The sequence below is a fragment of the Dipodomys ordii genome, unplaced genomic scaffold (genome assembly GCF_000151885.1).
Source record: "Dipodomys ordii isolate 6190 unplaced genomic scaffold, Dord_2.0 Scaffold48, whole genome shotgun sequence".
Taxonomy (NCBI): domain Eukaryota; kingdom Metazoa; phylum Chordata; class Mammalia; order Rodentia; family Heteromyidae; genus Dipodomys; species Dipodomys ordii.
The window spans coordinates 5,247,583-5,275,222 of NW_012267264.1; the positions used below are offsets into that span (position 1 = coordinate 5,247,583).

The following is a 27,640-nucleotide window of genomic DNA, read 5'->3' on the forward strand; positions in this document are numbered from 1 at the left end:
TTAATAGCCAATGTCAAAAGTCATTCAGCTAAAACTGGCTCTTGTCTTATGGCTCCATTGTAATTCCTCCCAACTAGTAGATATCAAAAGAGAAGCATTCATGTCAGGCAAGATTCAGAAATGCAAGTGGATGGGAAGATTGCAGTGAAACAGACAAACCCAAAGATTGTCTAATCAGATTAGTTTAGTTATTGACACAGAAAGGTAGAACCAAATTGTGAACACCGAGTAAGAAATTCAGGTAATGTGCTCCCAAAATGTGTGTGCTTGAGACACATCGCACCTAGGAGCTGTTGTTGCCTGTGCCTGAAAGGTGGTTTGCTTTGAATCAAAGGTTGCTATAGTTACCTTTATTCTGCCTTTATTCTATTGTTTTCCTTATAATAACTTGTAACTTAAAGTATGTTTATGTGTTCATGCCTATTTTATCTGGAATCACATTAAATCTAAAGTGAACATAAGCACATTGGGTTAGTCTCTGATTCAACAGTAGGTGACATGCAACTTAAAAGGAGATGTGCAGGTTTTAGGGAAATTTGAACCTGTTTAAGGTAGAAATTATCTAAGAAAAGCTGAACATTATGAGACCAGTAGTATTCAGAAATGTTAGGCCATGGTGACAGAATAAAAAGCGAGGAAGATGGCCGCTGGAACGCAGGCTCTGAAATTTGCAAACTAACTCAGGTTGAACAAATCACTTAACCTTCCTGAAATGTTAAAGTGTTCCCCTAAAAAAGAAAAGGAAATACTAACGTGACAGTGTTAGGGCATTATAAGGAATGTCTCAGTACTGATTACTGTTATTATTGTATTATGCTCCTCTTTACGCATAGCCCGCAAAGATATAAATTGTGAGAAGGAAAGTGTACAAAACAGATTGTGGGGCCGCCTCTGCCCCGTGCTAAGTAGATGTGCTTCAGCGTGTATGCAATCGTACTGTTAATTTTTTTTTGCTAATAGACTATTCAGGTCTTAGCAACCTTCCCTTTATGAGAGCCGCATCTGATGTTGATACAGACTTTTGTTAAAAATACCTTCAATGTCAAGTCTGACTTCTCTTCAGTATGTTCCACGGTCTTTTATGATCATTTTCACATCTGTCAAGACATACATTCAGAGAGTCATTTTGCTCGTTCTCCGAACCACCTCTGTCAAGCATTGAAAGGAAGAAGGATTGCCTTTTGTTACCTACTGAAGTGAAGGCCAGCAGTACTGTCTGGATGTGGAATTTTTCCTATTACGCAGAATTGAGCACTCTTAGGTGTGGGCTATCTATACATCTTCTCTGAATAGCTGAGTGTTTCAGAAATAAAAGAATAGAGTTAAACAGAAGGCCTGGCTGGTGCCAAGACTGAGGAAGAGAGAAAGAGAAAGGAAGAAAGAAAAAGTGAGTCAAGGACAAAACCAGATTCACTCCTATAGGATGATAGCCACAACATACCCATGAATAACACACAGCCACTCAGTCAGCAAGAGTGCCACTAAGGACTAACAGGATGGAGAAAAGAGATTTGGAAACAATACCTTGCAGGGCAGAGTTCTAGGTTGATATGTGTATTTATGTGACTTGGGTTTATAAGTCAAGCTGTGGGTAGAAAAACTTAAGCAGCAACACAGAGTGGCTTTTATTTCCTGGTTCAATGTAAGACATAAAATATATTCATTAATTTTCTTACCATTCAATAGGACCATCTTAGACATGTACATGCTAGACAAAGGCCAGCTCAGATGTGCTGGCTTTTAAGTGTAAGATAAAAAAGTACAACATCTTTATAATAAGTATAAAATAATCTCCTTCTGTTTTTGGCCATTACTGGGGAATTGAACTCATGTCATTGTACTTTCTAGGTAAGTGCTCCTCCGTTGGTACCAAGTCAGCCAGTCTTTTGCTTCTATTTATTATTTTCTTGACTTCTATTAGTTATACAGAGGAGAGATTTCATTGTTACATCTTCATACATTTACACTGTATTCCCACCCGTTTCACCTTCTCTGTCAAAACTCCCTGCACCCCTCCCTCTAAGAAATGTTTCTCAGATAAGATCTTTCTAGCTTTGCCAGGTGCTCTCCTTGGGCTGTGACTCTCCTACCCCTGGATTGTAAATGTGAGCCACCATACCCCATTATAATCGCTTTTGTTCTATGGAGAACACATTATACTTCTGTGGGCATAGTATGGGCATATCCTACTGGGCATCAGATGATCATATTATGATACTTCCAGTTTTGCAGATGCTAACATTTTTCTTGACTATAGCTTCAGAAATAATGCCTCAGCTTTTGATTCTAACTTCAGAGGTAGTGATGCTTGATTTTGAATAAAATTGTATGTATAGCATCAAAGAGTATCATCAGAAATTTTTGTTACTCTTCTTTATTCTTGGATGGATACTTAAAATGAAATATAAATACCATCTAAATTGTAGATGGGGCAGATTTATAACCAGATCAAATGTCATTATTAAGAAGATACTGTGGGTGATCTGACAGATTTAATTCTGTTTGCTTTCATCTTCAATGTTAAGGGCCCAAAGCAGTCGTATAGTATCAGTGAGTCCCATTGAAATCTGCATCATAGATTCTTTTTAAATATGTTTCAGATAATGTGAAACAACCCAAAATTTGCCTTAATCAGACTTGCCCAGAATATATGTCTATTTAACCTTGAGTTCAATACTGAAGTGAATTAGTTATGCCTTTTAAAACAACATAAGAATAAAAGCCAAGAAACCGTAGAGGATATAGTAGACTTAGGATGTCAGAAATCGCACTGAACTTTTCCTGCTTCTTCTACTTCTAAGCGCTTTGACTTTGAACAATGGGTGTTGTTCACTTGTGTGTACCTCAGTCTGCCATCTGTTTGCTATGATAATACCCGGGCTTCCTTTTATGCTATGGTTTGCAATGGATCAAATAAAAGTGTTTAAATACTTTGCTCATGCTAAAGTATTGCTTAAAAATTGAGTGAAGATGTTTAAATACAATGTGCAGGTTAAGTTTTCCTTATTCAGAATGGTACTAGAAATGTTTCAGATTTCAGAGATAATGTTTTGTTGTTGTTGTTGTTTTGGTGTTATTGATAGTATTTGCGCAAACTTTACTGGTTGAGTATGTTTAATTCCAGTGCAGCTATGGTAATCATGTGGATGGAATGGAAGACCATCATGTTAAGTGGAATGAGGCAGTCCCACAAAGACATGAGTTCTCTCATCTGTGGAACCTAGGAGGCAACAAAACCAGTAGAAAACCTGTCATGAAAGCGATCCACGAACTACTAGGGAAGTGGAAGGGGAAAGGAAACAAGGAAAGAAGAGAGAGTAAGAAAGAGTAATGGGGGCTGCGAAGGTGGCTCAGTGGTAGAGCGCTTGCCTTGCATGCTCGAGGCCCTGGGTTCAATTCCTCAGCACCGCATAAGCAAAAAGAAAAAAGCCGGAAGTGGCGCTGTGGCTCAAGTGGTAGAGCGCTAGCCTTGAGCTGAAGAGCTGAGGGACAGTGCACAGGCCCAGAGTTCAGGCCCCACGACCAGACCCAAAAAAAAAAAAGAAAGCGTAATGAAAAACAGGCATTTCACAATTAGCAATTTCACACACTACAAGTCAGAGTATAAATGAAACACTTTCTCAAACAAGTTTCTATTATATGTCAATACTTAAAAATGTTATGGATTTAATTTAGCATCATGCTTCCAGGAATTTATCCTAATATATGTTATGATGAATAAAATTTATAGAGAAAATATAAGCTTAGATTTTGAAGTGGTATTTGTGAAAAAATTATGACATGTATCCTGATTCTATCCATTCTATCATTTGAAATATTTAAATAACATAATAAAATGTTCACAGTTCTTTAAGAACCAAATTCTGAAGCAGATTACTCAATACATTTATAGATTCAGAGAAAGCTAGCTAGAATTTTATTACCATTTAAGTCCTTTTTTTTGGGGGGGGTCCGGTCATGGGGCTTGAACTCTGGGCACTGTCCCTCAGCTCTTCAGCTCAAGGCTAGCACTCTACCACTTGTGCCACAGCACCACTTCCGGCTTTTTTCTTTTTGCTTATGTGGTGCTGAGGAGTCGAACCCAGGGCCTCAGGCAGGCAAGACAAGCACTCTACCACTGAGCCACCTTCGCAGCCCACCATTTAAGTTTTGTTGGGATATTTAAGTACACTTTCATTTTTGTCTTTATTTTTCTGAATTCCTTCTCTCAAATTTAGTTGTGTGTGAAGTCCTTTATATATAATACACGTTAGTTCACATATAATATTAGATACATATAAAACAGTAATTTTTGTATCGAGGAATTCTCTATACCAGTATTCTTGTAATTTTTATTGAGTTCTTTTTATTCTAAAGTTGTGTATCTTATCTTGAGTTAGTCTAAGAAACTTTGCTTCTTTGGTCTGAGGAGTAGCTACCTATCAAACTCCTTTCTATCCTGAGCATGCCATAAAATGAAATCATAAGATCTGTGCCTTCAACACAAAAACTAAATCATATATTCTCGTATCTTCAGAATCAGACTTCGCTTTCTCCACGAAAGCATATACTTAAAAAAAAATCTCTAAATAAATTAGAAAGTGGTACAAAATCCAAATAAGGAAAGAATGGAAAGGGAGAAATGTGCTTGAAGGGAGAGGAGAGAAGGAATTCCAACTGTATTTTCTCAAATATTATTCATAGAAAACCTTCCTTCTCCCTCAGTGAACAAATACTAATAAAATTAATTCCTTACTCTGCCTCTTTACAACTTCAGAGGAAGTAACTGGATACTGATTATGTCATAAATGACCACAGAACTGATAGATCACTTTGACTGAAACAATAGGAGGTGTTGGAGGTTAGGAAACAAAAAAAAAGGGGGGGGATTATTGTTTTCTCCCCCATCATGTTCTGTCATTTCTTATTCTCATGCTGTGACTTCCTCTCCTTTCCATTCTCTTCACAAATGGATATTGGTGGGAAATACACGAAGTGCAAAGTGACTTTTACCTGCTGTGCTGCAGGCAGAATTGGCAATTCAGAAATACCATCCTTTAGGTGTCTCTCCCTTCTCACTCTCTCTAGAGGAAGCTAAGATGTCATACATTCCTCAGAGGAAAAGGCAGGTGAAAAGAAGCCTATAAGAAACTCAAAAGCTCCATGAACTTTGGCATTTGTTCATTCATTGCTTACAAATCAGCTTTTACATAAGATTACCAAACTTCCAAGGCAAACAATTAAGAGGGGAGAGTTGGAAAGAAATCCATCGAATCAATATAAACTCTACAATGATAACCCCTGGTGTATTCATTTAACCTGCAAACTTCCTGAGCACTCAGTCCCAGGCTGTCCTACAGATTTAAGACTCATTTATCCCTCAAGTATCTAGAAGCTGTCCAGCTAAAAATGAATGGGAAATCACCATAGAAGATACTATTATGTCACAGTAAGTAACATAACAAATGCTCATCCAGACCAAGTCATGGTTTTTAAGTAGGAATTGTGAGGCTCTCCTATGACTAATTTTTGGAAATGTTGTTAAACATAGTTCAATAGATTTCATTATTAGTGAGCATCTCAGATGTCTTAATATTCAATATTTACAACGTGAAACTTTGAGAGGATCCTGTAATTTGTATTATTCAAAAGATATTGGGCAGTTTATTTTATATACTTGAATCATTTCTCAGAATCGTGGTCCCTTATTTCTTTTGGAAAATGTTTAACAGCCAGTAAGTAATATTTATGTAAATGTGTGCAAAATAAATGGTATTAAAACCACTAAAACTGTTTTTTATTTGTGTCATGACCTCTAATGTACTTTTTGGTATACTGTAGAAAGGAATCATAAAATGTGTGAACTACAAATAGTTTAAACACAGGAAATAATGTGGGGGTTTTTGCCCAAATGCCATTCTATGATCCAGTTTAATCTCATTTTTCTCTTAGACCTTTCTTAAATCATAGTGTTGAATAGGCATTAAAAGCATCTTTGTCAGTTTAGAGTTTATGTTGTACTCACTGAAAAACTTGGTGCCCAAGACAAGATATCTATTATATGTAAGGAATTTGCTTTTTTTTTAAATACCACAAATCCTTTAGGAGAGATTTTTTAAATTAATATATGTAACTTCATGAATTATGTCTGTGAATGAATCTGCCTCTCAGAAAATGCTCTGTGTGTGGCTTCTCTTAAAACTAAACAGGACTGATTGGTATACATGGGGCTATGTTTTGTGGTATTGGAAGAAGTGGATTCTATTGTAAGAATTCTGATTTTGAATAATCTTTAAGGTTGTGTATTCTTAAAATTCCACCTACATAGGAGACAGAAGTAAGCAGATTGTAGTCTGAGGTTGGCCTTGTACAAAAAAAAAAACTGTGAGACTCTCTCTGGAAAACTAAATCACAAGAGGCCACCCAGGAAACCACGCCCCAGTACTAGAATAATAAAACAACGAAAGCAAATCTTTGAAGTATAACAAACACAGAAATACTGCATTTGCCACTATGTAATTCCAGAAGGAAGTTCTCTGTCCTATCTGTTCTGATTTTATCTGTAGCTAAAAGAAGTATATCTACTTTTAATCATGTTTTATAATGTGTTCATTTCTTAGACTTCTTTCATAGAGGACTTCCCTTTTATTTGAAATCTTGTAACTTTAATAGCTGCAGATCCCAGGATAAAATGAAAATATCAAATCTTAGTCATTAGTTCTATCTGAATATTTAATTGTCAGCCATAGGGTTAAACTCCAGTTAACACATAAATAAGAAATTGTGTTAGAATCTAAATAACCACTTTTTAACACAGTCTTTTTCTGATTAATATCAGTGGTGTGTGTGTGTGTGTGTGTGTGTGTGCACGCACACGCAGGTACACATTTAGGGAAAATGCTCCCAGTTAAAGGAAACAGCACTTGGAAGGATCCTGAAGCTGAACATTCTTTCTGGGTAGTAGGGAAGAGGTTGGAGAGGATGAAGGGATAGGTGAGGGCAGATGGTCAGGGAGGAAGCAGAGATCACCGCGTAAGGTCTAGGTAGATGAGTATAAAGTCTTCAGCTTTCATATTGTGTCATCGTTACAGGGCCTTGAGTCCAGGCGATTTGCAATAAGATGCATATGCTTAAAGATGTCCTATATAGTGTGCTCCTAGTACTTGACAAAGAAAGGCCTAGAGAAGATGGAGAAAGCTGCAGTGGTACCCTGGATAGGATGGCTGGGTTCTGTGGAGTCATGGTGGAAACAGTAGGAGAGAAGATGGTTGGGTTCTATATCTGTTATCTGTTCTGGAACAAGGCAGAGCCAATAGAAATTAATTTAAGCTGAGTTTATGTAAAATATAATTTTAAAGTCTTTGCTACTCTAAGTCTTCTGAAAATCACTATATTAGGTTTCTTTCAAGGCTTCTAAAATTGCATATCTTGTAACATATGGAGACTTCTACAGAGAGCATCTTCAACTGAATTTCTAAGTCTTTGAGAAGCACGCTTTAAATGTTACTGACTTTTAAGCTTCCTCTTTAAATAAGTAATGTAGTTAATATCTATAAACAATGATGCTTGCAATCCTTTGAGCATTGTTGCTTCTCAGACACAGCTTTTGTGGTTTAGTAGGACTTGTTTGTTTGTATTTTGATCAGTCATGGGGTTTGAACTCTAGGTCTGGGTACTGTCCCTGAGCTCTTCAGCTCAAGGCTAGCACTCTACCACTGGAGCCACAGTGCCACTTCCAGCTTTTTCTGCTTGTGATACTGAGGAATTGAACCCAGAGCCTCATGCATGCGAGACAAGCATTCTACCACTGAGCCACCTTCCCAACCCCTAATAGGACTTTTTAATCTATGGGTTTTCAGGTTTGGGTTTGGTTTGGTTTTGCTGGTTCTGGAGCTTGAACTCAGGGCCTGAGTGATGTCTCAAGGCCCCTTGGTGCCCAAAGCTAGTGCTCTACCATTTGAGACATAGCACCACCTTAGCTTTTTCTGAGTCATTTATTGGAGACAAGAGTTTAATAGACATTCCTACCCAGGCTGGCTTCCAGCCATGATCCTCAGATCTCAGCCTCCTAGGATTATAGGAGTGAGCCACTGGTGCCCAGCTAAGTTTCATTATTTCTTGTGAAAATAAGGGAGATAGATTAATACATGGTCACCAAGGGCACTGACTTCGGAATGTTAAAGATCCAGGTTCAAGTCCAAGTCTAGTCTTCAGCACTTCCCATCTGAGCTGTGTGACCTTGGAGAAATAACCTGATACTCAACATCCTCCTCTTTTGGATTCTAGACACCGGACTGTTAGGCTAGCGCTATGCTATGTGCATCCTTAGAGTTCTGCAACTGATCGTTGCTGTTTTTTGTTAGTTATGACAAGGAAAAAAAATGTTAGTTGCACAGGAAGTATTTGCACTTACTGGCAAGAATTAGCACAAAAGAAACTTGGTGCTTTTAGAATTGATTGAAGCAAAGTTGCCAGTCATTCCCAATAATTAAAATTACAAGTCTTCCTTATATACCTAACATTCAGAACCCTGTTTGCTACAAACAGTATGCTAATAAAGGCAAGAGTAAATGGTTGAATGCTGTCTTTAACCTGTCATAATTGTGCCAAGGGTAGTACTAAACTCAGTAGCTGATAGGCCTCCCATGTCTGTTGCTCTTATCTCAGTGAAACTTGGCACGAAAGTCCTACCCCCTGATTTACCTTTTCTACTCTTGGTTCCATCTGGTGAGGCAGGCAGCATACACCAGTGAGGTTTAATGTACCAGGGTCTCTTAGTCTCCCACTGTGAAGCATGATCTCAACAGAATACAGCACTCAAATCTAACCAGATGGCACAGGCCAGACAGCTAAGCCAAAGCATCACCTCAGTCATCAGAATAATAGGATACATTTCTTGTTCTTTGTATTCTTAAAATCAAAGTTACATAGGCATGTTCAAAGAAAAAACCTATTATACTTAGGATATAGGCTTTTATTGATGTCTATAAAATAATAATAATAATATAATTTAGGCATTGTTTCTAAGTACCTAAGTGACCAGATTAATCCAGATTAATGTTTTCATATGAATTTTATGATCATTGTCAGTACTGATTTATAAGTTAGTCTAGATATTATGTTACAATTTGTTTGATGAAAACTGATTGTGAAATGGTATATGAAAAAACCCATTACTAAATTAATGAACAGAATAGGGATTAGGTCATAGTTTACTACTATATATAATATCTACATTGGCCTTTTCTTCCTTTCTGAAGGTATCCAAAAGACCAATATTTTGTCAGTAGTTTTTTTTCATAGTTAAAACGTGAGTGCATTCCAATAGGATAAATATGATTGATATGTTAATCTGAGTGTGAAATTAAATAAGTGGTACTTCTTGTTTAGAAATGAATTATGAGCCAGCCTTCAATGGCTCACACCTGTAATCCTAGCTACTCTGTAGGCTGAGATCTGAGGATCATGGTTCAAAGCCTGCCCTGGTAAGAAAGTCTCCGTGAGACTCTTATCTCCAGTTAACCACTCAAAAAGTGGAACTGGTGCTGTGGCTCAAGGGGTAGAGCTCTAGCCATGAGCACAGAGAGGCTCTAGGACAGCTCCCAAGCCCCAAATTTAAGCTGGGGGAAAAAAAGAATGAAAGAAAGAAAAGAAATGAATTATGAGTGTAAGAAATGTTTTCAAAGTATACTAACAGCATGTACGTTTGTGAAGTAGCAAGTTGCTGAACTTTATTGCTTAAATTCTCATATTTAAATGATGCTCAGATAAAGCAAGAGGCCATCATGTCAATATGATTTAGGTAAAGCTTTAAAACTAGTTGCTTTTGTCCTAATTAACTAGTTAATAAGTCTCAGATTTGCATGAACACAGATACATATATTTTTCTTTCTCTCTGTCTCTGTCTCTTTCTGTCTCTCACACACACACATAATATAGTAAGCAGCAAATAAGACTCTTTTTCCCAAAGTTATCTTAAGCATCTTTTGTTTGCTTTTAATAATTTTCTTTCTATTTTATGTGTAAAATCAATACTTTGGGATAACTACACATCTTTGGAAATTGCAGTATATCTTTAAACAAATTAGCCAATAGGGTGAAAGTACCTGTTGTCAGTCATCAAATGCAAAAGACTTATTTGGTTGTTGAAGTACATAAAATGGTATTTAAATAAATGTAAGATGAATGTGTTTTTTTTCTTGTGTTAATAAAGGCAGACAGCCTAAATCTGTGTGCTCGAATTTGTAGATGATTGCTATATTTAATATATATAAAATTGATAATTAAATTGATATATAACATGCTCAAAGTCCCTGCTATTAGACATATTTATATTTTTATTCTAATCATAGTAAAAGAGCCACTTTTCATATGTACTTGTTAAAATCGTAATCAAAAATCATATTCTCCAAGAGGGATATTTAGTTAGAAATTTTTTTAGAGAATCATAACTAGTCCTTATAGTCTGTTTTTTTTGGGGGGGGGGTCCAGTCGTGGGGCCTGAACTCTGAGCCTGGGCGCACTGTCCCTCAGCTCTTCAGCTCAAGGCTAGTGCTCTACCACTTGAGCCACAGCGCTACTTCCGGCTTTTTTTCTTTTTGCTTATGGGGTGCTGAGGAATCCAACCCAGGGCCTCATGCTTGCAAGGCAAGCGCTCTACCGTTGAGCCACCTTCCCAGCCCCACTAGTCCTTATATTCTGTGTGAATTTCATTTTAATCTTTATTGGCCCTCATATTTAAATATACACAATATACAAATATACACAGCATTTCCTTATAGCAGTGAAAATTAAATTTCTAATGTCATGTTAGGTTAATTTTCATTTGGAAGACAAGCAGTTAAGATGTTGTAGCTTTCATTCAATGTATTTTTATAATATCCCCATTCAGGCACTATTCATTTAATTGGTCAAATGTCTGGTACCACTATAAAACACTTTCACTGCCATTCTCAAGGACTAGACATTGTTTTCTGTGGATCTGGAAAATATTTATTGTTATCTCTTACTTTGAAGGTTGTCTAAAAGAGAATAATTCTATTCCATTCATTCTAGGTCAAAACATAAAGTAGGTGGCTGGCTACAAATACCTCCACTAAATTTTTACCATGAACACCATTAATATGAATAGTAGAGCTGTTCTTTGATTATTTGGCAATGTGTGTATGTAAAATCTATCAATATAAAGACTTCATCAATGTATGTTGCCAATTCCCATTTTATTTTTCAGGCCTGATGGAATTGGAACTGTTTCTGTGGAAGAAAAAGAAAGATTTGAAGAGATAAAAGAGAGACTTTCCTCCCTCCTAGAAAATCAGATAAGCCACTTCAGGTGTTTATTTTGTTCATTATTATCACTATTTGTCTTTTCGTATCCTGCTCAGTCCTCCATTCTCCTGTAAATTGATTATGATGTCTCCCTGCTACAGCTCCGTAGTTATCAGTAGTCCCACATCATCTGCTCAGTACTATTTTCGGTTCTTCTCAAACTGTACTGATCCAGTGCTGCTGCACTAAAAATCCAAGTAGGAATTTATAGACATTAAAGTGATTCTCAATTGTATAGGTAAATGGAAAATTAATTAACATAATGTTTCTAAAGGATACGATTAAAGTACTGCTATTAGCTGACTTCAAGATGTATAAAGCAATAGTAACTCATAGATGGATCTCAAATGAGAGTCTGGAAGCAAACTCACACATGTATAAAGTCTAGTGATTTTCAATCACAACACAATGGGAACTTGCAAATTGTACTTTTTCTTTTCAACAAATGATGCTAGAACTATGAGGTATATGTGCCTAGAAGCGGTAGCCCTAGAAATTTTCGGTGCTCTTCAGCTAAGCAAACATACTCTAATAATATACAAAAAATTATGATTTTATGATTGAGGAAATGATTAACTTGAACTTCATTAAAATTAAAATCCTTTGATTTTTCCAGTGACGTTATTAAAGGAATAAGAAGCCAAAGTAAGAAATACTCACACAATACATATCTCACACAAGAATTGTATTCAGAAAATATGAAACTCTTAAAATCTAAATATAAAAATGAATCGTTCCAATTAAAATTTTTAATAGATACCTCATCAAAGACATATGATGGAAAAAGATGTATGGGGCTGGGAAGGTGGCTCAGTGGTAGAGCGCTTGCCTTGCATGCCTGAGGCCCTGGGTTCGATTCCTCAGCACCACATAAGCAAAAAGAAAAAAGCCGGAAGTGGAGCTGTGGCTCAAGTGGTAGAGCGCTAGCCTTGAGCTGAAGAGCTGAGGGACAGCACCCAGGCCCAGAGTTCAGGCCCCACGATGGACCCCAAAAAAAGAAAAAAAAGTATGAAATATCATTACCCAATATAGAAATGCACCTTAAAACTATGATTAGAGTCAGGTGTGGTAGTACATACCTGTAATCCAAATACTTGGGAGGCTGAGAGTCAGCAAGACCGAAAGCTCAAGGCCAGATTGGATTTCATAAGAAGTCCCTGTCTAAAGAAAAATAAAAAAGAAAGAAAACAACACAACAAAACCTGTGTAGGTACCACCATGTACCTATTGACATAACTAAAAAATTCAAAGCAATAGCAACAAAATAATTGAGCATACCAAATGTTGGAATATATGTGGAGAACTGGAGTGTTCAAGGGCTTAGATAGGAATGTAATATACCACCCACTTTGGAAACTTTGTCTAGCAAAATTTTAAAAGTTTAGATATCTATGATCAAAAGGGCCTAGGAATTTTACCAGGAAAAATGAAAGCCTATGTTTACATGAAGACATAGCCTATGTCTACATGAGAAGACATTCTTTGGGGTTAGAAATTAGACTGCCTAATGGTTTCACAAGGGTAAACATACATCAGAATTTCACTAAAATACATGATTTAAATGTACAAACCTATCTTTAAAAAATGATGCTTAGGGCCAGTAGCGCGATTGTCTCCCATGTGGGAAGCCTTCTATTCTCTTTCCAGCGCTGCAAAAAATAATAAGAAAAGTAAAATAATAAGAAAAAGTAATGCTAGGGGTTTCTCTTCATAGTGGGAAGTTAGTAGGATAAAACTGGGAAATGGAGACATGAAAATATTAGAGTGCAATTTAGGAATATGAGATTTAAATGTAAAAAGAGTCAGCTGGAATTTGACTGTTTTATCTTAAGAGTAGAATTTACTTGGGCTAGGGTGGCACATTATGAAGGACTTAGAGTTTTTCATTAAAAAAAGCATATTAGAGTTTCCTCTTTAGGCATATATAATTTTGATAACAAATAAGTGCTGTATTTAAAAATAGATGCAGAAAAGGAAATACTTCACCATAAAACAGGACTATATAAACAGGGTTTATATAATCTAGAAAGTTAATTTACCAAAGTAAGAATGTTGTTGACTTCAGTTTTTTCAGCTAAACTATTAAACGTGGTTAAACCTTATTTATTAATTGAATGTTTTCCAATTTGTTTTGCTGGGTAAAGACCTATCAGAGTGGTTACAAACCCAAAATATTTATCCTGAAAGGTAGAACAAAATGATCTCTTTCTTGGAAAACTTGTTTTGTAAAGATTAATTAAGCTTCTGTGTAGTTATTTTCTGTACTTTATTGATTCAGGATTACTTGTCCTCTGTAAATGTGCTGAATTATTTACACATCGTGGGCAGCTAATGCTAATTCTGAACATACCCAGTGGGACCTCAGAGCCCTGTAATCTGGGGATCAGTAACATTCCATTCAGAAAATGTGTCACCCACAGGTTCATGGAAATAAACAATACGAAAGACAATGGATGGATTATGCAAATACACTGAAAAGATTAAGCAGGGGGAGGGACCAACAAGAACCCAATTTGTGATTTATTTAAAAGTGGATTAAGCCTATAGTATACAAAATGATTAAAGCTACTTTGCTAATTTGCTAATGCTCTAGAAAGCAAAGAGAAAACTCTATTAAAATAAATTGGTTGAGGGGAATAGGCTACAGAGGCCAGATTAAGTAGGGACATTTTTAATAGCAAATAAAATGGCAAGTATATTATTCTGAAGGAAGAAAACAGGCGGGGGGAAGTATGTAAATATTCTTAGCCTTCATTTGTGACTTTTTCTGTGACGAGTGCAGTTTTTATGGAGCTAAAACCTAATCCTCAGGTCAATCCCACTCAACAAATACTTGCTTTTAAAATGAAGGGAGGAGGAAGTAACAAAATCTTTTTTTTTCCTTTTCTTTAAAATATGGTTTTGTGAAACAAACAACTTAGAACACGTGTGTTTCTCATGGAAACATGTTCAAATTTCTTTATGAAAAAAAATAATTTCTTTATTATATCTGAGAAAAATGAGCACTAAGCCCCTGCATAAATGGAAAGGCCTTCAAGATAAGTAAACTTCTTATCCAGTCATTAGTTTGCAGATGTCTGAGGTAGAGCCAGGGGATAGACTGAGGACAGCCAGGAGCCCATATTATAGACATGGGGAGATTGCTGCAGGACTGGAAGATGTGTTTGGCTGAATCTGATTCAACAAAGCAAGGGTCTCCAGCAGAATAAAAGGGCTTTGGTGTTCAGTGTTCTTTAAGTGGAAACTGACCTGAAGAAGGACTCCCTCATCAAGAGCAGAAACCTGTTACCGCTCTGTGGCAGCCATGTTTAAGAGCAGCGCACTTACACCCTGTCTGACCCTCATTGCCGAGCATTCCCCGTGATGTGCCCTGCATTTTTTGCTATGTAATGGGACTCTATGGGCCTAGAAATACTTCGGATAAATGCCTTTGCTGATGGAAGCAATTCGCAGGATTCCCATGTGTCATGTGGGGAGATAGGAAAATCTCAACATCATGGTAACTAAGCAAGTGTCAGTCAAAGGCAGAGCTGGAACTTTGATGGTCTCTGAAGTTGTGGATATAGCCAATGCTTCCAGCTCCAACCACACATACTAAAACTTAAATAAGAAATCACTAATTATTGCATATTAATTATTCCTTTCCATATGAGTGTGAAATTTTTTACCAATTATGTTTTTGGTACAAACAACATTAAAACTGTAGAACCACTTTTTTTTTTTTTAACTCATAGTGCCATTATACTTTTAAGGCTTTGAAATCAAGGGCTAGGGCAATATTGGCAGAGGAAATTTTCCTGGATGATTTGATGTTGTTTAAATTTCTGTTCATGTTTCTCTACTAGTGCCAATATGGTAAGCGGAATGGTTGAGTTCTTGAGTATTAAATGGTGTTTTTCTTCTTTCTTTTGTTTTCGAAGATATTGTTTTCCCTTTGGACGTCCTGAAGGTGCTCTAAAAGCTACACTTTCCTTGCTTGAAAGGGTATGTTTGAACATTACAAATAATGCTTACATTCTCAGTTGCTCTGTATGTTGCTTGTGGAACTAAGCAGCCTCTAGTCTTCTCTTGCTACTACATTCACGTTCTATCTCTTGTGGCTTTTTCTCCCTATCCTGGCCTCATACTGTGGCATCATTGGGGAACTATCCATTTTTCCATCTTTTTTGTTTCTCTCATGAATTAATGTCTTTTTATTTTTAGTTAATAATCACATCTTTTCAGACTTCACAGTTTTCTTCTAGTATCCTCTCAACTTTATTTATGATTATTTATTTACTTACAGTGTGTATCTATTTGCCTGTCATAATCCTTATGCCTGAAAGTTTATGATTTAATATGCACAAACATAGTTCTTTTGTTTAGAGTTCACTTTAGAATTTCTTACTCCAAAAGAGAAAAAAGAATTTCTTACTCCAATTTATGTGTTGCTTTAAATAAGTTCTACAATGAATTGAGGATATACATTTCTCCCACAGAAATAGATGGCAAATGAGATCTTAATTCCATGCTACAAATTGTTGTAAAATGAAAGTTGTTCACATCTGTTTTTGAGGCCATTGCAATTTGAAAGGGAAGTGGCTTTTTCTTCTAGCAATCTATTCATATGCTGGTTATATGCTAATAGTAAAATGAGGTGTTTTCTACTGCTTTCAATATCAGAATTAAAAGGAATTACCAGACATCATATATAGCACATGACTTTATTACCCTTGTCCTGATTCATTGACTCATCTTTGTCTGTTTTTCTTGCCATATTAACTTTTGAGTTTACACTATTTGCTAGAATCACTATGAAAAGCAGAAAAGAAAGATGTTATGCAGATATTACAACTCCATTTCAATTACTTTCAGATTGGGAGATTAGATAGGTAGGTAGATAAGTAGACAGACAGACAGACAGATCTAAATCAGTCTGTCTGTAGATAAATCCATCCTTGTTTTATTTGAATATTTGTTCTATTAAAAGGAACATGTTATCCAGTCTTTTCATTTCATCTTGTTCTTTAAGGTATAGTGAGCAAAATAAAACCCATAAAGATTGCATTACTTTTTAGAATTGCATCCTGTCATGGGTGCTGAGGGCAGCCCGGCTGAATCCTGGTTTCCATGGCAGAGCCTCCCTCCTCCCCGCAGCAGGGAAGAATTAGTGACAGTGGAGATGCCCTTGTGCCCTGCAGTGACAGGTAGCTAGATGACAGTGACCTGTATTCCAGTTATAACCACTAATCACATCTCCTTCTGAATTGAGAGAGAGATGTTAAAGGCCATTTTTTCTTTTAAAAAATTGTTTCTTAATGACAACTTAGAAAAATACAATGAAATCTGTATGTGAATTTTTAATACCTATAATACTTGGAAGAACACAGAAGTAGGAGACAGAGGTTGCTGACTGTTTTTGCATGTGCCAGCCCTTTCACTTTGTCAGGAAAGAGGATTCAGTATTTTTCATTCCAAATTAAGGTACCAGGCTCTGAGATAATACAAGATATTACTGAATTTAAAATTTAGACTCCCCCTCTGAGGTAGACATATGCAGTCTAACTTCTAGTTGCTATTTCTTCTACTTCAAGTTTGTCACACAGGAAGACTCATTGCCAAGTTCATAATTTATGGAGCAAGGGGAATTTTCATGTTAAAGTTTAGTCAAAATCGCATTTAACATAATAGTACATGTTTAATGCCTGTACATAGTTTACTGTGCACAAAAGAATTTTCTTGACTATTGGGGCATTTCATGTGCAGTTAAAGCACCAAATTTATATGAGAATAAGAGATAATTGAAATTTCCAGGGGATGAACATTTTTAAATTATAGAACTTTGCTGTTCTCAAGAATGAATCTTACCTAAATAATTTTTTTAGGATTATCAAGGGTCACCAATCCTGGGAAGACTGAAAGAGCTAGAGGCTGTAGAATTTTTCAAGAAAAAAACCAGACTGAAACATATCATATTCTTTCAATGTAAAAAGGAGTAGAATACTCACAGTTCTTAACAAAGCATTGTCTTTCTCATATTAACATTTTGCCATGCATTTTTACCCTTTGAATGTAAACAATATATGAAAAATGGCATTAAATAATTCAGAAAAATAGTTTGGCTAATAGTATTGTTAGCAGTTTTATCACTAGGAAAGTTTGGATGGTAATTATTGAGGAGTCATTATAAAGCATTATATTAAATTTTAGCTGTTAGATACCATTTTATGTGTCCCTTGACAATAAGAAAATTTGTTAAGGAAAAATAAATTCTAAGAGCAAATTTTAAGAAACCGACAAAGAATATTCTGCTATTTTCTTCAAAATTATAGAAAGTTACCATTTATTTTAACATCTGATAATCTATAGACATTTAGTTTACTAAAACAAAAAGGTTGCTTCTTCTCTTTTCAGAAAATTGTGATCATTGAAGCTTAAACAGATTAGTGCTTTTGATTTTTTAGAGAGCTAAAAAATTATGCCAGTTCTTAATAAATAAAATTTAAAATGTTTCTCATATATTACTCAAAATATCTAGGGCTTATAAGTGAAGGATGTGTAAGATAAACTTTATTCCTTGTCCCAAGAATTGTAAGCTAGATCTAAAACAGCTGCTCTAATGGTGTCCTGAGTCCCTGGAGGAAAAGTGACAGTCACACTGAATGGTAGCCTGGCCTATAAGAGATTTTGATGTGTACAAATGAGGCTTAGACAGGAGGAGCCAAGATTGCAGGATTACGTTCCCAGTTGTGAAGCACCAACTCATTACTTTTCCCCAAGTTACTGCAGACCCCTCCCCTATTCTTAGGAATAATCAGGTCTAGTCCAATTTATGGGGTTTTTTGTTTTTATTTTTAATATTTATGCAACATCTATCTTTTCTGTGTGTGTGTCTGTGCTTCCCCACCCCTCACCTCTCTCTCCGTAGGTTTTAATGAAAGATATTGCCACTCCCATACCAGCAGAAGAGGTGAAAAAAGTGGTCAGAAAATGTCTGGAGAAAGCTGCCTTGATCAATTACACTAGACTCACAGAATATGCCAAAATAGAAGGTCAGTGCAGTGAGCAATTGCCGAAGTGGCCGTGAGCGCCAACAATGCCTATTAACTGAATTTTCTATAAGAAGGCCTCTCCTTTCCTGAACAATCCTGTTCCATGGCAAAGGGAAATGTCTCATTAAAATCTCAGCTGGTGAACTGAAGAGCTTTTTCCTATTCATTGCTTTAATATGCCTCCTGGGACTCTGCTTGAATGAAAGACCCAGGATTCGTGCTTAAGTTGTCCTTTGTTCTTATTTTGAGTTTTCAAGAAACCAAAAGGTGTTTTCATGGGTTGTATTTTTTGACATTACTGTAAGTATTTCTAACATTTAAACTATGGGCTGTGGTTTCTTTCCTGATCAGTATCAGGATAGCATTATGTAATTTTACTTTCTGCTCTGTACTTCCACTCAGAGAAGGAAGAAACTTGTTGATTATTGAAAGGGCTCAAGTAAACCCACAGAACTTCCTGCAGCTTTTAATTGCTTGTAGTATATTGATGCATTTGAAAGATTAGATCTCTTGAGAGGACTGTGCACTTTTTTCTCTTTCTTCGCGTTTTATTCATTAAGTATACTGATATTTAAAATGTGTTGAGATAAGTAGACTGGAATTTAAGGCAAACCTGCAAACTCAGCTTTTATGTATCAGTCTTTGGGTTGCTTTTTTAAGTTAATAGAAAAGCCTTCAAATTCTTGACTCAAATTACCACAAAACTGGCTTATACAATGCAAGCAGCATTACTGGGGGGAAGGAGGGGAGGAAAAAGTTTGCAGTTAAAGTTAAATGCTTATATCTGAAAATAAAAATAAAGTTATCTTTTAGAAAATTGTTAGTAACTAATGCAAAATGTGTTTAATGAATTATAAATTTATGAAATAGTTGATATTAGGTTCATTTTTTTATAAAAAAAATTACCCAATGAAAACTCCTGATTATAATTGGTTGGGTTATCATTCCCTTTTTTACCTCTCCAGATCTGGTCAAGCACGCTAACAAGCATGTGATAACCATCCTCCTGAGTGATTAACAAAAAAGCCATCTCATCACTATAGCAACCAATATTATATCACGAGAGTAACAACATGAAGCCTCCTTAGTTACCAGTTTAACATCATTAATTATGATATCACATTGTGTTAAAGTGAAAGCAATGAACATTAGATCATTTGAGGAAAGTAGAAGATAAACACTTTGGTTTCTAGTTTTGAATACTCATTCAAATTATTTTCATGTTTTGGGAATACTAACCAGTTCTGAACACAGATGGAAAAGATGGGCATGTTAAAGCCTTTTACAGAGGAAAAAGTTTAATATGCTTTTGTATAGATATTATATACTCTGTTCAAAAACACAGCAAGAATCCTCTTATCCTTAACTGACTTAGCTATTTTTATTATTATGTACAAGAATACTTAAAAGATAGGCAGTATATTTCCCTGTGTATCTCTTTATAAAAAACATAGAGTCCATTTTTAAACAAATAGGGAAGTCTCTTTTATTTGGAAATATCAAAGTAAGCCTGCTCTAGGAAACCGTCTATCGTTGGAGAGGGGCCGGGGGATCCATCTACTCTGATTTCTAGTCTAGTGTGCCAGAATTCCCAAAAATGGATCCTAGCAATTGACTCAAGAAGAACTTTCCAGCCGTCTCATTTCAGAATTACAAAATAAGGGCTGGGGAGGTGGCTCAGTGGTAGAGGGCTTGCCTTGCATGCATGAGGCCCTGGGTTTGTTTCCTCAGCACCACATAAGCAGAAAAAGCCGGAAGTGGTGCTGTGGCTCAAGTGGTAGAGCCCTTGCCTTGAGCTGAAGAGCTGAGGGACAACGCCCAGGCCCAGAGTTCAGTCCCCATGACCAACAACAACAACAACAAAAATTACCAAATAATAGCAGATAACTGAGGAAAAACTTCTATTCATGTTCACCGTATATTACCTTTCTCTTCAATTTTAGAAGTGCTTTTATTTTGTATTCAGGTCTAGACCATGACACACTCAAATTTAAATTAGAAGTACAAGGGTGACCTAATTTTCTTTGCCAGTCTGGCCATCTTCAGTGCATGAACAACATGGTAGACATTGTTTTTCTCCTAAATTCTCTTTTCTTATGTTTTAGGCCCAGCAGACAAGGAATCAGGTAATTAACATTTCTGCATGTATGTACCATGGTTTCCAATGTGGTGCTGTGACTTTTTAAAAGCCATTTTATTGAGATATAATTGGCATACAAAAATCTGGGTGGATTTAACATATATAACTTGATATGTTTAGAAATAAATGTGTATCCATGAAATCAGCAGTAGAATTTATGAAGTTAGCCTATCAGTTCCAATACTTCCTTTCTTTATTATTGCTACTGATAGTTATTATCATTATGTGCTGAAAATAAAACAATATAAAATATTTTCTAGCAAGTGTTAAGCATACAGTAGATGGACTGCTACACTGGAGATCTATGGGACTCCTGAGACTTTGTTTATGATTAGTATCTGCCTGTTTCCTCCTTACCTAGCAATTACTCTACTTATCTGAAGTTTGACTGAATTAGATTGTTCATGTAAATGGTGTCATGAGGTATCTGTACTATTGTATCTGATTTATTTTGCATAGAGTGATGTCTTCTGCATTTATTCATGTCACAAGTGGCAGACTTTGTTTCTTTTTCTAAGGCAAAACAATATTCCATTGTTTGCATATCCAAGTTTCCTTATCTGTTCGTCCATCCATGGGCATTTGGGTTGTTTTTTATATCTTGGTTATTATAAATAATGCTACAATGAATGTGGGAAAGCATGTATATCTCAGAGATTCTGATTGCCTTCGGTTCTATGGCAGAATTGAGATTGCCAAATCCTTTTGTTGGTGGGCTTTTTTAAGAATCCCCGTACTGTTTTCCACAGTGTTTTTCCAATTTACATTCCCACCAAAAGTAATAAAGGTTCTCTGTTCTTCACCTCTTTACCAAACACTTGGTATGTTTCTAGAGAATTGTTTTTAGGACTATGCATCCTGACCAGTGTGAGGTAATACTACATTTTGCTTTTGATTTGCATTTTCTTGAAGATCAGTGATGCCAAGCATTCTTTATATATGCTAGGAAACTGCTGGCCATTGTTTAAGAAATGTCTAATTCAGTTCTTTTACTCATTTACATCAGTTGTTTTTCCATTGAATTTCAGGAGTTCATTATATTGTTCAGCTATTAACCCTTTGTGAGATGGATGGTTTGCATACAACTTCTGTCATTCTCTAAATTGCCTTTTCTTTTTGTTGAATTTGTTTTTATTGTTTATACGCTATTTTATTAGTAGTGGAAAGCCTCTCCTTTTCAGGATACCTGTTAGATCATTTCCACTAGGATACTGAAAATGCTTGGACTCTTTCAGAACTATTACTGATGTTCTGTAGAGAAAATGCAAGCCATTTATCTCTGTGAAAGTTCAGCAATATTTTCATGTGAATTGAAAAGCAAGAAACCTGAGGCTACATTAATGCTATGCATTATGTTTTAAGCATGGGCACTAATCTTGTTTGGAAGTGCTTGCCAATATGTGAAGGGCTCTCACAAAGACAAGACCATATTCCTTTATCACTCTTGTAAAATAACATGAGAGTAAAAAAAGCATACTTGTTATCAAATAAAAGTAGGCAGTTCATAACTCTGAAAGTTGTTAATGATACAACTAAGCAAAGGTTACGAAATTACTTTCTTAGGAAATTGCCAGAAAATAATTTTTGATGGATCTCTGGAATTTTATAGGTCTTCATTGCTCATCTGTTATCACAGTGGTAGCTACAGTTTAACTCTGTGTTATTTTTTGTTTCTGGTGGATCTGCCTCCTCTTGAGGTCCTTGTAGTCATGGTCCCTAATGGCTCTGTACTCACAGCCAGCTCTGGGTCTTCTGACAAAGATAGGGCTCCTAACTTTGGAAGGAGGCCAAAGGTTAGTTAGTTCCTTCTGAAAACAACAGAGCAGGAGACAAGTGATGAACCTTTCTAGTCCTAGTTTCCTCATTTGAGTCCTGTTTGCATGCAGTATTATAGACAAATTTGCCTGGGTTGTTTTTGTGTTTGTCAGGCAGTATCATTTACAATCAGGACCAAACACTCAGAGCATGAAAAATGGAAAGAAAGTAATCTTACAGTGATTGTTAATGCAGTTTAAAAATAACTAGAAAGAGACTGCCTTCTCATCTTTGACATCCCATTGCAATACCATCAATCTTCTACATGTGAAACTCACAATCTGTTTGGGGCATTTTATACCTCATGATATTGCTGCTGCGAAAATATATCGTTATTGTCCTTGTTTACAAACAAGAAGTCCTCCTGGGAGTATAGATTCACCTGGTCCCTTACCTTTGGAGTTCTGCTCTTCTGCTCTGAAATAGTCATGGGTCAACCATGAGCCTTGTACAGCCTTGTACAACCATAAGCCTGTAGAATTGCCCCATTCAGCCAAAGAGAGGAAGGAAGAGAAAAGCTCTCCTCACTTACTTTGCTTCCCTAGCTAAAAGTCTTCCCCACACTCCTACTTAGCATCTATAGCAACCACTCACGGTAGCAACTCTAATTAAATCCATACTGAGAAAAGAGAAGATTAAGGAAATGCTTATCTCAGTGGAAGAATGCTCCAAAGTATTTCAGAGGTTTTCAGAAATGCAATTGCATCCTTCCAGTTGCATTCAATTGTTGGTTAACTGTTCAACAGGGCTACCTAGTGACCATCCTTATTAAGGGCTGCTTTTCAACATGGGTAAAAATAAGACTATCAAGTATATGTTTAAGAGCTCAAATGTTTGATGGTTTTTTTTTCAAATGATGGACTTCTGAGCTGTTATCCTACCTTTTTTTACTTATTTTTTTGTACAAAGGGGTTACAGTTACATAAGTAAGATAATAAGTACATCTCTTGTCAAACTTGCTATCCTTCCCTCACTTTCCTCCCTCTTTCCCTGACCGTCCAATGCCCCCACACGCAAGTTGTATAGTTCATTTCCAACATATTGTCTTGTATCGCTGTTGCATTGGTTCCCCACTTTTCCTTTCTCTCACCATTCTGTTGTTCCCCCCTCCCTTCCCTAATTCAGATAAATGTATATACAATACAAAATCAAGACGTGTTGTGATTTTTTTCCTCCTATGAACTGCCTGTGTACCAAAGAGGTTTTCTGCTTACATCATTCATTCTTTAACAACCTCACTAAATAGATGTTTTACAGAGGCGTAGCTAAGAAAGACCTCAGGGAAAAAGTTAGAAACTTACACAGGACTGTGCATGAAAACTCAGCAGACCTGAGATTCACATTGTGGCTCTCAGACCCCAGAGTTCTCCACATACTCTACCTGTTGCTGTACTTCCAAAGGCAAGGGTTGATATTTGTACATAGGCTTCAAAAATGTTATTATTTAATAAATATTATGACCAGCACCATTCTAAGCAGTTTATGAATCAACTTACTTTTCCTTGTACTATTTTTATTATTACCATTATTCCTTTTTCAGGAAAAAAATGAGAAAAAGTGGTATCTAGCCTGTGTATAGTCACATAACTAGTAAGTAGGAGATTTAGAACTCAACTATCCATTGGTCTGTCTACTTCCATCCTCTGTCTTTCACCTTCTTGAAAATTTGCTCTTGAAGTCATTTCATTTGAATTCATTTCATTAGCTCTTGAACTCATTACATTGTTTCCATAGGTCTCATAACATCAAGAGGTCAAATGATTAAAATTTGGAACTTCCCTCTGAACCCAGATGAGCATTCATCCTGTTATCATCTGGAATGCTAGCTCCATTAGGAAAAGGGATTTGGCATTTTCATAATTGCAACATCCACAGTGCTGAGAAAACTGCATATTTGGTACCTGGTAAATGTATATGTTAAACAAACAAATGAGTTTCTGGCATATTCATGGGGTCAATTATAGTGGAAAGAATATCTGTACATTGGTAAGCAGCTTTTTAAGCAAAGACTAGATCGTTAAAATACAGACAAAAATAGAGCCACTGGAAAATAACTAGATTGGAAAAAAACAACCAGAGTTACAGGCTATGGTTACATGTACGTTAAGCAAAAGCACTGATTCTGGACAGGGAAGTCAGAGATTACAGATACAGTTACATTAAGCACTAAGTAATCCATCCTCTTGCAGTTGTTTTTAGAATCCAGCATGCATGTACCCACATGCTCTCACATGCTCTTCCATTCTTATCTTCCAGTCTTCATACTTCATCATCATCACAAATGTTCAGAATCAAGGGATTTTAAACATTAGTAATGGGTTAAACAAATGACCTTTCTTAAATATCCTCTTTCCTTCTCGATAACTATTTGCTGATAGCTCATTTTTAGAACTTGAAATTTCTAAAAAGCAACTCTTTTTAATTTGGGGGTCAAAAATACTATTTGATTGAATTGGCTTTTTTTTTAGTACTAATAAGAAGTGGCACTGAAATTCAAAATGACACAGAAACTTTACTCAGTCTTTGTTCTTTTTTGTTTTGTTTTGGTGCCAAGGCTTGAACTTAGGACCAGGGCACTGTCCTGTAATTTTCTTTGCTCACCAGTAGAGCCACGGCTCTATTTACGTTTTTGTTTTTGTTTTGGTAGTTAATTGGAGATTAGAGTCTCACTGACTTTCCTATCTGGGCTGGTTTCAACCATAATCCTCCCATCTCAGCCTCCTGAGTAGCAAGGATTACAGGCATGACCCATTGGCACCCAGATACACACCACACATACACACTACTGGCCTTTTTTTCTCCACCTTCTGAATTACAGGTGTGAGCCACTATGATTGGCTGAATCCATTATTTAATCCAAAGTACTTCTTACAATCAAGAATAGCAGTAATACATTCTTACAACATTCTCTGGGAACTCCTAGAAGCGACATGTCAACATGATTCACATCAAAAAGCAGGAAGAGCTCCTTGGAGTTGGCCTTGACATGGGCTCACTTGTATATACTTGGCACAGAGGCTCCCTGTGAATTTAAAAATGCGGGGTACAATGAACAAAGGGTAGCAGGGATAGGGCAGGAGAGTCTTCGTGAAGAGAGGAGCTTTCTCAGCCATCTGGTTGCCAGGTTTCCCAGCACTAAGTCCCAATGCACTCATTTTCAGAGGTTCAGTTGAACAGGACAGAGAAGCTTTCCCAGGGGACCAGAGTGCTTACTTTCTTTGAGAAGTTACACTTGTGACAGTCCTTACGTCATTAGGATGTGTGTGCCATCTGGGTGGCATTTAATTTAGCACTACATTGTGAAATGATAGTGATAAATAATAAATAAACAGAATCTGTGCTGCTTAAGAACTACTGTGTCTGAAAGCTGAGTATGTATACAAGATGGTATACTTGATGAAGGCGTTCCTCTGCAGTTATTGGTTTCTTAGTAATGCTTCTCAGATAGTATAACTGTTTTCTCTCATCAAAGTCTGATGTGTTCACTGATAAATTTTTGTTAATTTTTGACTGCTTGATGTCACCATGATAAATTTAGTGATAAGCTCCAAATCCTGCATCCCTTAAGCATTTGGCAACACTTTGTAGAAAATGATTTGTACATTAAAGGAAAGTGAACTTTCACCCAAAAGAAACCAACAGGTAGTTAAAGAATTTCTTTTTGGGGAGGGAGGGGTGGGGGTGGGTCCAGTCGTGGGGCCTGAACTCTGGGCCTGGGCACTGTCTCTCAGCTCTTCAGCTCAAGGCTAGTGCTCTACCACTCGAGCTACAGTGCCACTTCCGGATTTTTTCTTTTTTTTGCTTATGTGGTGCTGAGGATTCGAACTCAGGGCCTCAGGCATGCAAGGCAAATGCTCTACCACTGAGCTACCTTCCCAGCCCAAGTTAAAGAATTTCTATCTGGCTTTTTGGATGGTTTATCAGAGACAGTGGGACATTAGACAAGTAATAAAATACCTGCTGCTAGATTGCCTGCTGGTTAGGGGAAAGGTCCGTAGATGTAGTTTCTGACTCTAAAATATGGAGGATTACTATCTTTTGAGGAAGTCATATAATTAAGTCTTTGAGAGCTTTTTGTCCTTTAAAGCCATATTTTATGCATTATCACACAGAATGCAATGATTTAATCTTTATGATCATCTAGATATTCTATGGTGGATAGAATATAAGTCATAAATTACTTTGACTCTTAACTAATTGGTTATCATTGAAGTTCTAAATATGAACTATTATTTATTAATAGTATTTATCAATATGATGGTTTAGGCGTCTTTAATACTACTTCTTGGCCCCATGATTAACTTTTTCTATTCAATGTACATACAAGAAAGTATCAAGACTATATTCCATTTTAGTACTATATAAGTAATACTCTTTGTTAATTTTCATATTTTATGTGGAGTGAATGAGGACTGCTTATTGTGTTTATTTCACCTTAGCTTTTTTCTTATCCACTCTTAACCTTCTGAAAAATAATGCCATACTACGTACTTTCTGTTCACCACAGAAAGTCTTACATATCAAAAGCTGTTTGTGGAGGCATAATAAGCTACGGCTGCAGACATGATTAACTAGAAATTGCATATGAAGACATCATTTTTCACAGAGCTTTTAAACTCTGTGTCTCCGTGCAGAGGACTATCTGAACTGTGTGCTGTGGCCCAGTTGCTCTTGCATGCTCAAATAACTAGCCAAGTATCTGAGAAGGCAGATGAGGACAGGAGGAACATCCTTTTATACTCCCAAACAACACGATAATCTGTCCCTAAATTACCTACAGCTTTAGGGATCAGAGGAAAGAATCATGGAACTGTCACCTCAGACAGACTGTGGAGGTGCATAAGAACCTTTGTGCCAGGCTGGGAAGTTGGCTCAGTGGTAGAGCGCGTGCCTTGCATGAATGAGGCCCTGGGTTCGATTCCTCAGTACCACATAAGCAAAAAGAAAAAAGCCGGAAGTGGCGCTGTGGCTCAAGTGGTAGAGCGCTAGCCTTGAGCTGAAGAGCTGAGGGACAGTGTCCAGGCCCAGAGTTCAGGCCCCACAACTGCACCCCCCCCAAAAAAAAAGAACCTTTGTGCCTCTCTGCTCCAAAACTATCTCTGTATATGCATTTCTTTGACATCGTTCCTGCTTGGTTTCAGTAAACTTGGGGAAAGCATTGGTGTGTGATTTTCCACTTTGAACCCTTGAAAGCACTTCATGCTGCCTCTACTTTTGACATTTTACCCCTTATAATGGAACAAATCTCTCCGGCACTGACTCATTTGTCATGCCTCTGTGGAGGTGTTCTGTGACCTCAGCAAGTAATACTTTCCCTTGTTCTACCATCTTTCCTCATGAGTCATCC

At 36.7% G+C, this 27,640-nt stretch overlaps 1 protein-coding gene across 1 annotated transcript in view; it reads left to right on the forward strand.

Annotated features, from left to right (window-relative positions):
* The window catches only part of Cadps2 (Ca++-dependent secretion activator 2), a 436,304-nt gene that overhangs the window by 308,907 nt on the left and 99,757 nt on the right, over positions 1–27,640 (forward strand). The window contains exons 15-17 of the mRNA XM_013019914.1: positions 11,210–11,311; positions 15,228–15,291; positions 18,215–18,338. Of these exons, the coding sequence (XP_012875368.1) occupies positions 11,210–11,311; positions 15,228–15,291; positions 18,215–18,338 (290 nt within the window). The remainder of the gene's footprint in view (positions 1–11,209; positions 11,312–15,227; positions 15,292–18,214; positions 18,339–27,640) is intronic.